The sequence below is a fragment of the Lepidochelys olivacea genome, assembly GCF_965140295.1.
Source record: "Lepidochelys olivacea isolate rLepOli2 genome assembly, chromosome: 5".
Taxonomy (NCBI): Eukaryota; Metazoa; Chordata; order Testudines; family Cheloniidae; genus Lepidochelys; species Lepidochelys olivacea.
In genome coordinates, this window is record NC_140415.1 from 21,729,850 (window position 1) to 21,744,728 (window position 14,879).

Genomic DNA, 14,879 nt, shown 5'->3' on the forward strand with positions numbered 1-14,879 from the left:
TCTTGCCTTGGTCAGAAGCTCGGCCAGTGTAAGTTTATTACCCAATCCACCCCTCCCTCGAAGTGGAGAGCAGTGTTCCCTCTAATTTTTCCCATCCATGTGCAGAATGGGTGGGGCCAAGGGGTTTGGAGAGGGCTCAGGGCTGGGTGCAGGGGTGTGAGGTCTCCGGCTGGGGGTGCAGGCTCTGGGGCAGGGCCGAGGATGAGAGGCAGAGGGCTGGGTGCTGGGGGTGAGAGCTCCAGCTAGGGGTGTGGACTTTGGGGTGGGACTGGGCATGAGGGGTTTCGGATGCAGGAGGGTACTCAGGCTACGGCAGGGAAAGAGGACTGCACACAGCAGCACCTGGGCTCGGGGGACAGGTGCTTCTCCCCACTGCAGCAGCTCTTGGACTGGGGCTGCAGGATAGGCATCTCTCCCCCAGCCCCAACAGGTCCAGGCTGGGCACAGCTGGGTATGGTCTGCTCCGGCCGCGCCACCCTATCCATGCCTGTGTCCAGGCCATGCTGCCCTGGCCATGCCTGGGGCCGGGCAACTCCGGCCGCGCCACCCCAGCAGGTCCGGGTGCCCCGCTGCACTTGGGGCTGGCCTGGGCTGGGCTATGCCGCAGCAGAGTTGGGGCTGGGGGAGTTGGGGGGCCTGGCTCAGTAGGAGCTGAGGGAGGGATACCCCTCCCCTGGCCGTAGCAGGTCCCTGGGCAGGTTCCCTGAGCGCCTGCACGGTGCTAAATAGTCTGCTGTGCAGCTGTACAGCTTACAGGGAACTTAGGTGGAGAGGACAAACACAAGTCTTTGTAACCTGAGCTGAGATTTCCCAAACACTTCAACCAAAACACTCTGTTTTAGGTAAAATATAAAACAGATTTATTAACTATGGAAAGATAGATTTTAAGTGATTATAAGTGGGAGGCACAAAAGGTCAGAGATAGTTACCAAAGAAGATAAAAGGTAAATGCACAGTCTAAATCTTAAACTTTATTAAACTAGGCAGTATTTGGATCAAGCAGTTTTCTCATCCCAGTAGATGTTACAGTGCTTAATACATGGGCTTCCCCTTTAAGCCTGGGACCTGTCTCCTCAATTCAAGTCTTTGTCTTCCTAGCATTTTTATTGCTTCCAGCCTGGGGAGAGGGAGAAAGGCCAAAGCATGATGCTACCATTCCTTATTTTATACACTCAATCTATGTGGCTGGCAAATACTAGCCCAGACGTGTCCTGATGGTCTTTGCTAAGTCACAGAATTGAGCAATCCCCCTTGTGTGATCTTGTGCAACTGAGTCAGAGTTGAGCAGTTACCATTGTGTGGTGCTTACACAACTGTCATTGAATTGTAAATACCTTGATTACAAGTCCTCTGATGATTAATGGTCACATAACACCCTCCTGGGATTGGATCACCACCTAGCAGTAGAGACTCTCAAATGTACAACATATTTCAGTAACAACCTTACAGCAAAATCTCATAACTTCATACACAATAACGATATACATACTTGAACAGAAAATGGGTTTCAGCAGATCATGACCTTTCATATGATATCTTACATGGTATGCTGTGTATGAAATATATCATAATTATATAACGGGTGAATATGAGGGCTCCGGGGGGCTGCTTTGAGGTACAGAGTGCCACGGCAGTGTGCCCTGATGGCCAGAAACTTGAGGTCTCTTGGAACTATTGGGAGAAACTAATTCCAGAGCTGAGGATCCTGCCATCCATACATATGAGTCCCCCATCTTGTCTTCCAATCAGATCCGTGAAGGACTTCCCACTCCTCAAATTTTGAGAAATATATATACAGATGCTCCCCGGGTTGCGCAAGACCTGACTTACACAAATCTGCACTTATGAAAGAAGTTCCGTAACCTAGAAATAGGAGGAGTTTTTTTGTTTTCGTTTTTTTTGCATAACAGTCGGGTTATACATTTTTGACTTACGCAAGGCGTAACTGAACGATTGCGTAAGTCAGAGAGCATTGGTACAGTGTTTTTCTGTTAAGTAAGAGGTGCAGAGGAATTGTTTTTAATTAGGTCCATCATGCAAATTGATACTTTTGTATAAAAGCAGAAAATCAAAAATGCTCAGTATATACTCTAACTTTTCTCAGTATAAACTGAGTCAGGTGGGCCGATTCATGCACGTGCACACACACATATGCTCCCCTCTTATCTTTCGTAGATGATTGCTCAGTTTTTATAGTGTGGCCATAATACGTAGTGTAAAAAGAAAAGGAGTACTTGTGTAATGACACATCCACTCCCAGTCTTTATTCAAGCCTAATGTAATGGTGTCTTTATATTTATATTCTTTATATTCTGTTATATTTCTAAGAAAATAACAGAACGCCACTAGCCATCACCTTCAGCCCCCAACTAAAACCTCTCCAGGGCATCATCAAGGATCTACAACCTATCCTGAAGGACGACCCATCACTCTCACAGATCTTGGGAGACAGGCCAGTCCTTGCTTACGGACAGCCCCCAACCTGAAGCAAATACCAGCAACCACACACCACACAACAAAAACACTAACCCAGGAACCTATGCTTTCAACAAAGCCCATTGCCAACTGTGTCCACATATGTATTCAGGGGACACTATCTTAGGACCTAATCACATCAGCCACACTATCAGAGGCTTGTTCACCTGCACATCTACCAGTGTGATATATGCCATCATGTGCCAGCAATGCCCCTCTGCCATGTACACTGGCCAAACCGGACAGTCTCTACATAAAGAATAAATGGACACAAATCAGACATCAAGAATTATAACATTCAAAAACCAGTCGGAGAACACTTCAATCTCTCTAGTCACTTGATTACAGACATGAAAGTTGTAATTCTTCAACAAACAAACTTCGAAAACAGATTCCAACGAGAGACTGCTGAATTGGAATTAATTTGCAAACTGGACACCATTAAATTAGGCTTGAATAAAGACTGGGAGTGGATGTGTCATTACACAAAGTAAAACTATTTCCTCATGTTTATCCTCACCCTCCCACCCCCCACTGTTCCTCACACATTCTTGTCAACTGCTGGAAATGGCCCACCTTGATTATCACTACAAAAGGTTTTTTCCTCCCCTGCTCTCCTGCTGGTAATAGCTCACCTTACCTGATCACTCTCTTACAGTGTTTATGGTAACACCCATTGTTTCATGTTCCCTGTGTATATAAAATCTCCCTATTTTATTTTCCACTGAATGCATCTGATGAAGTGAGCTGTAGCTCATGAAAGCTTATGCTCAAATAAATTTGTTAGTCTCTACAGTGCCACAAGTCCTCCTTTTCTTTTTGCGGATACAGACTAACATGGCTGCTACTCTGAAATACGTAGTGTGCATCTGCTTGAGAAGAGTGACAGCACATCAGTCCTTTCAAACACTTCAAAATCCTCTCAGAAACAAACCATCTGGGGATCTCCACATCTAGTAGCATTCCAGCCCTTGGGTTCATAGCTGACTGGTCCTTGATTAGTGAAACAACAGTCTGTAGCCTATGTCCAAAGTGGGACAGGTATTGGGACCTAGCCCCCACAGCAGACCTCCTGGTCCTGCCTATATCATCCACTGAGTCCACAAGACTGTCTTAACTCCATTATTTATAACTTCCACTCCACTCCTCTGTGCTCGGATTGGCTCATCTCTTGGAGTGTGACTGGGTGTGACCTGCCAGTTGGATTGCCTACAATTAAAACTCCTATACTGCTTCAGAAACCGGTACTGAGCATGGCTAGTAGCTGTGACACCCTATTTCTGGGCACAGCGTAAAATTCTGCAATATAAAGCATGTGGGTAATGGTAAGAGTAGATCAATAATACGCACTCAAAATGTATTACCATACAACAACACACAACTGGCCACAACTTACTCTGCAGTCCTGTTGGCTTACAAGTGTTGTTAGGTGCACAAAAGCGTGTAGGCCTGGAAAATGATATGACTGTTTTATTAAAAAAGCAAAATACTTAAAAAATCCCACAGTAGTCATCAAAGCACAATATTAATCCTCATTGAGATACTAATTTGTGCTTTAAACCCTAACTTTTATATGCTGTTAAATTTTTGTTTGAAAATATCCACCCCTGCTGATTATAGCTGTGTCTTATTTTAAATTAATACCTCTTGCATAGGTCCACTGTTTGAAACTACTTTTATTTTAGGCCCTAACCATAATAAAAGCTGTGCCTATCAACAGAGCGCATAACATAATTATATCTTTTAGAATTGATTCTGTGAAGTTAAAATTACACTTTAAACAAAAATAAATTAAAATGGTTTAGATTAGAAATGTTTAGATTATTAGAGCTGCAGCTGTTAACTTTCCACTTTTTTCGTTGTTGCTGTTTTACTTTCTGCATTTTTCTCAGCTTGGACCATGAAAATTTAATTATATCAGTTTCTTCTTTGTTCACTATAACAATTGTCTGTTTCACTTCTAGGTCCCCAATGCTGTAACACTTTTAGGTTGCAAACATGCAAGGGAGTACTTGTTTGAAACTTGTTAAAGAAAAACAACCCTGAAAACATTTGTTAATTTCAGGTTTTGAAAAAGTGTTTTTTAATCTAAATTCAAAGGTGATTTTGGGTGTTTTTCTCTTCAAAGGCAGAGTTAGAACCTCACTTCTTAATTTACACACATGAAAAGTCCTCTTTCCATATCTCTCTACAAAGATTTAAAACTGTAGAGTGTAGTAGTTGCTAACACTTCATTATTTTTAGAAACTCTATCAGAGAACACTTGCAGTACACTGAACTATTATAAACAAAAGTGCACGATACTTGCCGGAAAATGAACACAGTACTTTTGCTGACGCATTAACCATTCTGTGCTGTTTATTCACATACTGATTTGAAAAATTCAATAATTCATAATGAAGGAACCCAGTCATTACTGTGAAGTAGCGAGGTATGTGTTAACTGCAAAGCCCAAATTAGCTTTAATAGTTTCTTCATGTCTTTTTATGTTTTTCAGTGTGGCTACATACACTGCTGGCCTTAAGGCAGCGTTAAAGCCTTTGACAGCTTTCTTGATGCAGACAGCTAGTATTCCATTTGAGATTCAGAGGGCTTTCAAGCTCTGACCATCTAATGAGAGAAAATATTCTTTATATTTTTATTTATTATATATATAAATAAATGATATTAAGTGCCACGTTAAACTTCTTCAGAATTGAGTTACTTGTTGCATTGTTGTTAGGTGCATTGAAACTAATCCAAATGAGAGACTAGACAAGTCTGCAGATTGTCATGGATGAAGACAGAACACTTTAATTCAGAAATGCAATGTTTCATCTAAAACCTTTTTCTTTTTGGAGCTATGTATTCTGTTTAAAGTGACAAATATAGTAAATTTCTACCTCTTATGCCCACATCAATATGTGGAATGGTTGTGGTGCCTAATAAATTCTGCCCAGTGAAATGTAGAGAGTTAAGTTAGTCTTGCAAATGGTTAGTATGAGAAGTCAGTTAGATTCATGGATATTTCTAGCCTAGTTTGTATCGATTTAGAAACTAATAGTCTGAATCTCTAATCTGATTAGCTGCTAATAAATTTTTTGTTAGCTTGTGTTTTAACCTCTAATGCAGATAAATGACTCCATTGTCATCATTTTTTATAATGGGCCTAATTTAAACTGTTACAGCAGGATTTTTCTTTCTGAAATTTTGCAAGCCAGACATTAGAAGATCTGTCCACAGGGTTCTGTAACAGACCAGTTGTTGCTTCATGCATCTTTTCCATTTTCATTTCCTAAATACGTAATTTAAAATGGGTCAGAAATTAAGAAGTTTCTAGAACCCATCCAGAGGTTGCCAGGAATGGGGTTAACCATCATCTTCAGGGTTTAGGGAGGACTATTGTTGTTTTCCCTGGGTGCAGGGAATTTTAAGGTAGCATTGCTGGGGCAGGCATGTGGAATTACTTGAGAAATGTTTTGAGTCTGGTCGTGAGAATTGCAAAGAAAGGATTACTAGGAGGAAGGACTGGATCAGAGATGAGAACTGAGATTCCTCTGGAAGTTGGGTGAAGCAAGCTGAGATTTTGAAGCCTTTACTGGGACTTCACCTGAGGAAAATCCTGTTGTGTATTTTGATCTCTTAGGGGCAAGACTTGTTTTATGTTCACATGGTTTTACAATAAAGCATATCACAAAGGTGTTGAAACTCCCCTTAGGTGAGCAGAAATCTTTCCTGCATCAGTTGATTATATATTTCAGGAAAGATCCCTTCCTAATACGAGCCACTGTACGAAAAGTGTCTCCTACAATAGTAGGAAAATACCATTTAAAAACACCAGTGTTTTTTCTAAGGGAATTTAGTCATGTTAACTATTACATTCAGCGGCCAAGATTTTGCAGAATGGCTAGTAGTTGGATGCTTCAACTCTTGGATGCCTCTAAATGTTTCTGACAATGGAGGTCTGGTTCCATTACTAGGGCTCCTAGGTGCTACAGTAATACAAATTATAATGGAAGCCGTTGTCTGGTCTTCTCTGTGTTCTTCTTTGGCACTACTTAGACTAACATGCTTTCAGAAGATGCAGGCTTTGGCTGTACAGTGACTCAGAAGAGTTAATTTGCTTGACAGCTTCTACTGATTAACCCCAGTTACCTTTGTAAGGAACTGCTAGGTAGATTCCAGGAGTTTTAGACCAATGCACCAGAACCACAAATACCTAATTTACAGGTATCAATACTAATATTTGTCTACTACATTGGTTAACACTAAAAAAGTAAGTCAAAATAGCTTAGGCCTTTTTCCCATTCCTACAATGAAGTGATGTGACATCAGTTGCTCAAAGCTTAGACAAATGTTTCTTTTTAACATCAGTCATTAAGTTAAAGTTGCAAAATTAATTTTGGAAAGTGAATCATGTTATTTTCAGGAGACCTATGTGGCTGCTGCCAGTATCTCCATTGGATAATTTATTTTCCTGCTCCTACTATTTCTAGTTATTCACCTTTTGGCCTGTTGTAAGTGTAGGACGTACATCATCAGCAGTTTAGCATTAATAAAAAGCAAATTAAAACTGAGAAAGCTAGGGGTGGAATATAAAGTATATTTTAAAAATATTATAACTAACTCACATTTTGGGGCTTATATAGACTTTCGAGTGTGAGTGTCAAGCCCTAGGTATTGAGCCTGAGAACTGAAGTAAGTTGGCTATTTTGGGCAGAAACATTCATTCCCTAAAATTGGAGGCTGCAGAGTATCAACTCGTATAGTAGTTTTTTGGTGTGTATTAAATGCAAAAAAAAAAAAAAAATGGTGGCATGTAAGTTATTTAAGTTTACAAGACCAAGCATAAGAACATTCCAAAAGTTAGTGTTTCTTTGGCAACATTATCTCTGTCACATTGTACGTCTTACATTATATGGTTTTAGAACATGTCAGGTGTTAACTAACCAAGATAAACATGACTTGGCATTCTTCGTAGACTGGGGCTGTTGTAGTTACCATTGTGTCACCTGGTCATGGATAAACCCAACTGGAACCCTAGGTTTAATCATGATGAGCTGACATCATATTAAATAAGATTTTTTTTTTTTCTATACTGCCTGCTTAGACTTGTTTAACATCCTGTTAGCACTGCTCCTCAAGGTCATGTCCTAACACAACCTAATTTTCTACAGAAGACAAGACTTCTCAGAGTAAGGTATTAAGCTTTATATTTAATGAGGAAGAGAGAAATAAAAAAATACTACGTCTGTGCAATATGACAATATTGATGCCCCCAGAGCAACCTTAACATGGGACGACCTGCCTTGTGGGTGTTTGAGCTGACAACCTTCATATTTCATTAAGCTAATTTTGGTTATTTAATTTACTAGTATTAAAAAAAAAAAAGAGAGAGAGACTAACAGAAGTTGGGGGAGGGTTTTTAAGGAATTCACGATGGAGTAAATACTATGAAATCCACCTGTGTGCGCTTAATTAACTGCCCAAGCAAGTACACTGCATCTGTGCTTAACTGTGCACCTGGAGATTTAGAAAATTTCTTCTTTCTGTACTCAGACACTTTTAAATTACCATACCTTTTTTTAATAAACCACCTCTATTTTTCAAACTGAGCAGTCTCACTAGTCCGTAATTTCTATGTCATGTTAAAAACATCAAGTTTTCTATATACAAGTTTAAAAAATATTTTTAAAAAAGAAGCGTCTGAGGGAAAAATGGAGAATTTCAGCCTAAATGGTTAATATTTCGTAAAGCTAAGAGCATATGAAAATGGGGAGGAAGGCAGCTACAATGCAGTTTCTTGTAACTATAGAGTATGCTACAAGTCATCTTCTGTAATAAAAAACTTGTGCAGGAGTAACCTGGGCTCTCTTAATGAGAAATCAAGCTCTGTGTATTGCACTTCGCAGGACTTGTTTACCCACTGTCAAATTATACGTGGGGCATTCAGCATACACTTTTAAAAAAAAAAAATAGTTGACTCCTTTTGCCAGCTTCATCCAAAAGGGAGCAGACATTTCAGAAAGACTGGCTTCAGCCCTGAGCAGGGGGCCTCAGGTTACACGCCCTCACCCAGGGCGGGGAGGGAAGGAGGGAGGCAGGACTCGGGCGGGCTCAGGCTTCGGTCTCCCCTCCTGGGATTGTGTAGTAATTTTTGCTGTCAGAAAGGGGTCGCGGTGCAATGAAGTTTGAGAAGCACTGTGCTAGAGAGTATTTTTCATGTCTATTGTGGCCAGCACTTGATGTCACTATTCCAACTGTTGTCCTCCAGCCAGTCATGTGCTGCTCTGTCACCATTCAGTCTAGAAATGTGAAACAGAACAAAGGAATCTATCAAACAAGAGAGCAATTGTAGTGGGGAGAAATGTTAATCAGCAAGGGTTTAAGCAGTGCTGCTGAAAAGCAGCCACAATGCTTAGAACCTTTTTTTCCCCAGCTGCTGAGTTGTCTGCCTTCTTTTCTGGTATGTTTTTTTTCTTGACTAGCATGCGGTAGCATTGGTGGACTCGCCAGGTGACATCAATTGGAATGCTTGTGTCAGATGCCAGCCAAAACAGATGCGGGAAGAGTAGGAGGAAAAGGAATTAAATGTCCTCAATTTGCAATGCCAGCTTCATTCTCCATGGAACTGGTGTGTAGTTTTTTGTTTAGTTCAGTTTAAAAAACTGTTCCTTTTTGTAGCAAATGTTAGCTTTGTGAAATGCTGGAGTTTCAGTGAATTTGGAATTGGAAACAGCTCCTTATTAGGTATTGCTATGATGCTCAGTTTTTTTGTAGAATTTTATTAGGGTTGCTGCAAATAATTTGTCAGAAGTGCTGGAGATTTCTTGAGTTTCCAGCCTTCCTTTTATATTGCAAACAGCTTTTGCATATAAATACATCAACATAATAAGTCGGGTTTCCTCTAGGTTGCAAAACTGTATATTTGTATTAACGTTATGACATCATCCTATCTTCCCATTTGTTGTTGCATGCACGTATTCATATTTGAAGTCTCTGCCCTAAAGAGTTTACAGTCTCTTACTTTGTACATCACCTAGCACAATGGAACAAATTTTCTTTTACTGATAATAGATATTATCACTTAACTGCTACCCATGACTGTAAATTACATGCACAGGGTCACATCATAAATATGAAATTGGAAGTACTTTTTTGCCATTCATTGACACTATAAATATGTTGACATTATTGAACGAGGCTGAGGAGTATGAAAGGTTGTATACAAAAGCATATTCTGCTGGCATGTGCAAGAATTAATGTAACTAAATTGTTTAAATTCTTATCTGATTATTTATTATTTCATAATCTCCAGTAGGAAAAAATAATGTGAGGAGAAAAACTTTGGAGATGATTGGTGGAGTCAGTGAATTAATTGTATTTTTTGTTTCTGTTTCCTGCTATAACTTTGAAGCCATGGTGAGGCTATAGATTTCTGTAATCTATATGAACTGTACATGGTACAGTAGGTCATGTCTCAAGAACAGTGAAGTCTAACAGAAGCATAATTCATCAAAGAATTTGAGCTATAATCTGTGAGATGCTTGCTTTTCAGTTCACTCTTGCTTTAGATAATATATAATCCAAGTTGAACAGGAACTGCAGAGCACTTTATTATGGAGGAGAAGGCACATTATGGAACTGGAAAAATGGAAAGGACAACATTTGTGGAAAGTTGATAAGTCATTATTTTCTTATTTAACTGTGTTTGTTACTAATGAATTTGTTACTAGTCTTCGTATTGGAAGTAAATGGATGAATCTTTATTTTTAACATTCTTTGTCTTGTGATAGAAATAGACATTTGTGTTTGATTATAGAATTTATTTTAGAATTATTTTGAGAAATTAAAAGCACTATCTTTTTTAAGGTTTCAGAGTAGCAGCCGTGTTAGTCTGTATTCGCAAAAAGAAAAGGAGTACTTGTGGCACCTTAGAGACTAACCAATTTATTTGAGCATAAGCTTTCTTGAGCTATAAATCAGAAGTTCACTGACAGCAGTAGCATATTTCCATGATATAATTTGCCTTTGCTGTTGCATGCATATTTTTGCTGCACCATATTAAATAAAAACAGCTGTAATACATATTTGCATAATACATGCCCAGAATTTAGAGTTCTGCCAATGTTTTGTAACCATTAGCAAAACTGTTAAAGACCTGTTCATCTTGAGAAAAATATTACTCCAAATGCTGCCAAGGTTTAGTGTCTGGTTGGGCAATTTCTGCGTAAGTGCCAGTCAGACAGCTTAGAACTTGCTTAGCTGGTTTTTGGAAACATTTTCTGAGTAAGACTCCGCATGTTTTTCTTTCTTCTGTTCTATCCCATTTCTCCAAATTTGCTTCCTTTTGCCAATTCCATCGTTTTTTCTCTCTATCATTGCTTCCTTTTGCTTAACTTCAAACTAGGATGGTCTCATTGCCCACATAGTCTAAGTACTACATCATTCTCCAAGATAAACGTGTTGATGGGTACTAATGTAGTATAATTTAATACTCAGGGAAGGTGCTTACTGTGACTTCTCCTCCCCCATTCTCCCCATGCAACTTGCTAAACGTTCCCTTACACATCACTGAGGAGTGTAACCAATTTGGAACAGAGTTTTGAAAATGTTAATGTGACATTTATTTAGAAACATACATGCAGTTTTTAAACATAGATGTACAATAAAAATGTAAAAGTCACTCTGGCTTAAATTTCAATATCCTGGAGGATCATTAACACAGATGCATCTTCAGCTTCTCAGAAATAAGAGAAGAGTAGACCTTTGACTATGGTGTTCTATGTGGTCAAGTTACAGTGAATTTCAAAACACCATTGGGATTACTGGTGATTCAGCCTGCCTTCAACTGTTTACAGTGGCATGTGCCCAAGACTATGGTATGTTTAAGTGGAGTATGAAATTGCAGAAATTAGTGTACCTTAACAACATGGAAAATTGGGAACATTTTTGTCTTGAGCGTAATATATTATGATTAATTGCCGAGTGGGCAGATGCATATTTGTATATATTGCAGTATTTATTCAGAAATCTTAATAGAGGAATATTACCACAGTGTAATAAAGGTGTTCATCACATGTGATAGATGACTAAAAATATGTTCCCTCTTAAAGAACTCCTGTCATACCATAGAAACAATTCTGATGTCACGCATCCTTGCTGGAAAATAATCTGTATTTACATAGAGTAAAACCAATAAATTTATATCTAAATAGAAATTATGGGGAAAATGCAGAAAAGATATGTGACAGTTAACTGAGGGTTTTATAAAACACGGCAGTGATTTATATTTGCATGTGAGTGTGTACCCATGTGTAGATGATACTTAAGTCCACACCAATACTTTAAATCCTATTTACTTCATGACTTAGTCATCTAAATGGATAAGCAAGTATAGCTGTAAATATATTTATACTTATTACTTAATAATGTAATACTATTAAATAAAGCATGAATGACTGTCCTGTTTAAATGTACTGACCCAGAATTAGAAGATCTAGCAAGAGATAATTATAATCCTAATGGAATGTGGTGAGGCTTGATTTTAGGCTTTACCTGCCAGGAAAAGACCACTGTGAATACATAGTAATGGTAGATAATTTGCAAGAAAACCCTAAAGCAGGCAAATTAACCCTTTCTAGAGTTTTTTGTTGTAAATAAGGTTGCCAAATTTCATTAGACGTATTCGTGGAGATTTAATCACATGATATCTTTAATTAAAGATTAATCTTTAATTCCTGGGGGCTCCAGGCCAGTCCTGGAGGGTTGGCAACTCTAGTTGTAAACCTAAATTTCCTCTCACATTTGTACACCTGGAAGAAGTGGGCAGAGGTTTTTCTGATTCAGTTTTGCCCTACTTTCCCTCCCTCCCCACAGGCACTCTTTCTGCCCCCAAGATAAGGCAGGTTCCACTTCCCCATTTTGTCATCCCGAATGCACACAATCCATTCCTCACAGGTACACTATTAAGTTAAAACAATAAGATAAAATAATAATATAAAATCCACAATTGTTACAAACTACACCTGCAGTTTTACTATAATTGTTTTTTTTTCCAAATGAAACTTATTACCTAACCTTTTTTGAAATATGGTCTAGAGTGCATAGTCTGTTACTAGTCAGTTTCACTTTCAGAATTTCATGCACTTGCATAATCCTGCAATGGTTGGCTGTTTTTCCTTTTTCAATTTTTCACTTTAAAAAACCTAAGTAAAAAAATAAAATGTTATTGTAACCCTTGCCCTCCTTTTTTTCTTTCACTCTCCCTACAGTTGTTTGCTGTCATTCCTTGCATCTTGTCTAAAAATAGATTGTTAGCTCCACAGGTCCCTGTTCTTTAATACACTTATCAAACTTTGTGATGTCTAAATAATTAACATTTTTGCATCCTTCTGAGAGTCATTTTAAAAAAAAAGTGTAATTTAAAAACAAATGTTTTAAAGTGTAATTAGCATATTAAATATTATACTGGGTGTCCAATATTCAGATATGCCCCTTTGTTTTTATGGAGAAAAGTCCCTTAATCAACTGCTGTAGATTAGTCACTGGCTTTTTGGGGTAATGTTTTGTGGTGTCATATTTGACTAAAAACGGTGTGAAAAGTACTATTACTCTTGGACATCAGTTCTTTGTTAGGACTGTGGGTAGCATTTTAGCTCTTGGAACTAGTAAACATTGATTATTATGGCACGTAACGCTTCAGAAATCCCCCATCTGTAAATCTGAGTGAACAATAGCTTGGTGATACCTTGCTTTGGCGGAAGAGGAGGGTGTATTTTTCATGTTACATAGCCATATTTTGTTATGTGGTGCAAAAATTTGGTGAAAGTGCTGTATCTATGAACGGTTGCAGCTTTCTGTCATTTTTATAAAGTTATACTTCCTGGAAATGTGGGTTATAGCTAGTTATATACAGGAATACATTCTGCAGAGTTCTGTACATAGCACAGCCAACATGCTTTGACCTGTTATGTCACTGCTGTTCTATTCTTAATCTATTTACTGAGGAAAGTTGCCAATTACTGTACTAAATTATGGGGGGGGGTGCTTTTAAAATGTGGGGAAATAAGGGCTGAGGGCTAAACTGAAACTGGCAAACTTGTTGAACTTGTTGCATGCTTTCAACGTAAGCCTTTAGAGACAGAAGGTGAACGTTTTTAACACACTTCTCTAACCCTCTGTTTCTCTCCTCACTCACCACTAACAGTTGAAGTTGTTAAGTCCACTGATTCATTCATTAGTTTATATAGACTAATCGTTTTCAAACTAGAACTCTCAGCAGCAGGGAAGGCTATGACAAAAGGGAGAGATTAAATATTTTGCCTGACTTTTCCTTAAAGTTGCAGGAGTTTTGGTGAACTGCAGTCCAATTGAGTAATATTGTTGTACCAATAAAATAAAAACCAGCAGGATCTTATTAAAGGGAAAAAGGCAAAATACCACATTTATTGTGAATACAGAAAGAATCATAGTAAGCAGTTAGTTATAGCTATAACATTCCATTCAATCTCATATTTATTCTCACATTCATTCATACAAACACACACACACACCCCCACACACAGGTTCTGCAAGGTTGTTATCATAGTTACCAGCCTTAGAGTTGCTCATGCCAAGTCACTGGCCAGGTGGCCTGGACATGAGGAGGGAGCAGGGCCTTGTCAGATGCTCATCTGATGCTCCTGGAAGTTGGTTTGCAGAATCAGACCCCAAAAGTTCTCACTTTTTAGAGTCTATTTTTATAGGAATTTCTTCCTATGCCAGTCTATGGGAATTGCTTCATCATGCTGTTGCTGAATCAATCAGCAGATAGCACATTCCTGACGGCTCCAAGATGTTATCTTGTTCTTTGGTTCTCCCATTCATGAGGCTGTTGGGTGGATTCCAGTCTGCCCTCCGGGGGGTCCTCTGGTTATTTCCACTTGACGCCTTCTTCAGCCGAGGGACACTGGATTCTTAGGCTGGCACCTCCCTGATCATTCAGTTATTATCCACACCAAGCATCCATCCACATACATCCTCTACCTCTATTTTAATCACAATTGTTAATACAACAAAAGGGCGGGGAGTCTCTGGGTGCTGTTTCTGTTGTTAGAGTATTGCTTTGAGTCTCTCTCTGTGAATTGCTTTGAGAACAGACTCTGTCTTAGAATGTACTAACGCAATTAGCAGCTTGCAAGTTTCGCACATAGAGGGAGAGAAACAGTACCAAAAACCAAGAGACCTCTTCATTAGTAATACCCTGGAATTTAAACTCTGGGGAATCAAACTCATTTGTGATTTTAATACAGAACTTCTTTAATATGATCCAACAATATTGGTATAATATTTTATGTTGAGAAAATGCTGTTACCATTTTCTGTGTTTTATAAGTTGTCAGTAATATAAGGAGGAATCAGTTTATCATTTAAGATAATATACTA

At 38.8% G+C, this 14,879-nt stretch overlaps 1 protein-coding gene across 8 annotated transcripts in view; it reads left to right on the forward strand.

Annotated features, from left to right (window-relative positions):
• NEDD4L (NEDD4 like E3 ubiquitin protein ligase) overlaps positions 1-14,879 on the forward strand; it is a 374,946-nt gene that overhangs the window by 193,714 nt on the left and 166,353 nt on the right. The window contains exon 1 of one of the 8 annotated variants that reach the window (XM_084629496.1): positions 2,864-2,869. The exons of 6 other annotated variants lie outside the window; for them this stretch is intronic. Coding sequence is in view for 1 of the 2 variants with exons in the window: in XM_084629495.1 (XP_084485621.1) it covers positions 9,080-9,088 (9 nt within the window). In the remaining variant the exon portion in view is untranslated. Of the gene's footprint in view, positions 1-2,863; positions 2,870-9,070; positions 9,089-14,879 lie in introns of those variants that run through there. One more of the 8 variants, XM_084629495.1, reaches the window with a different exon arrangement.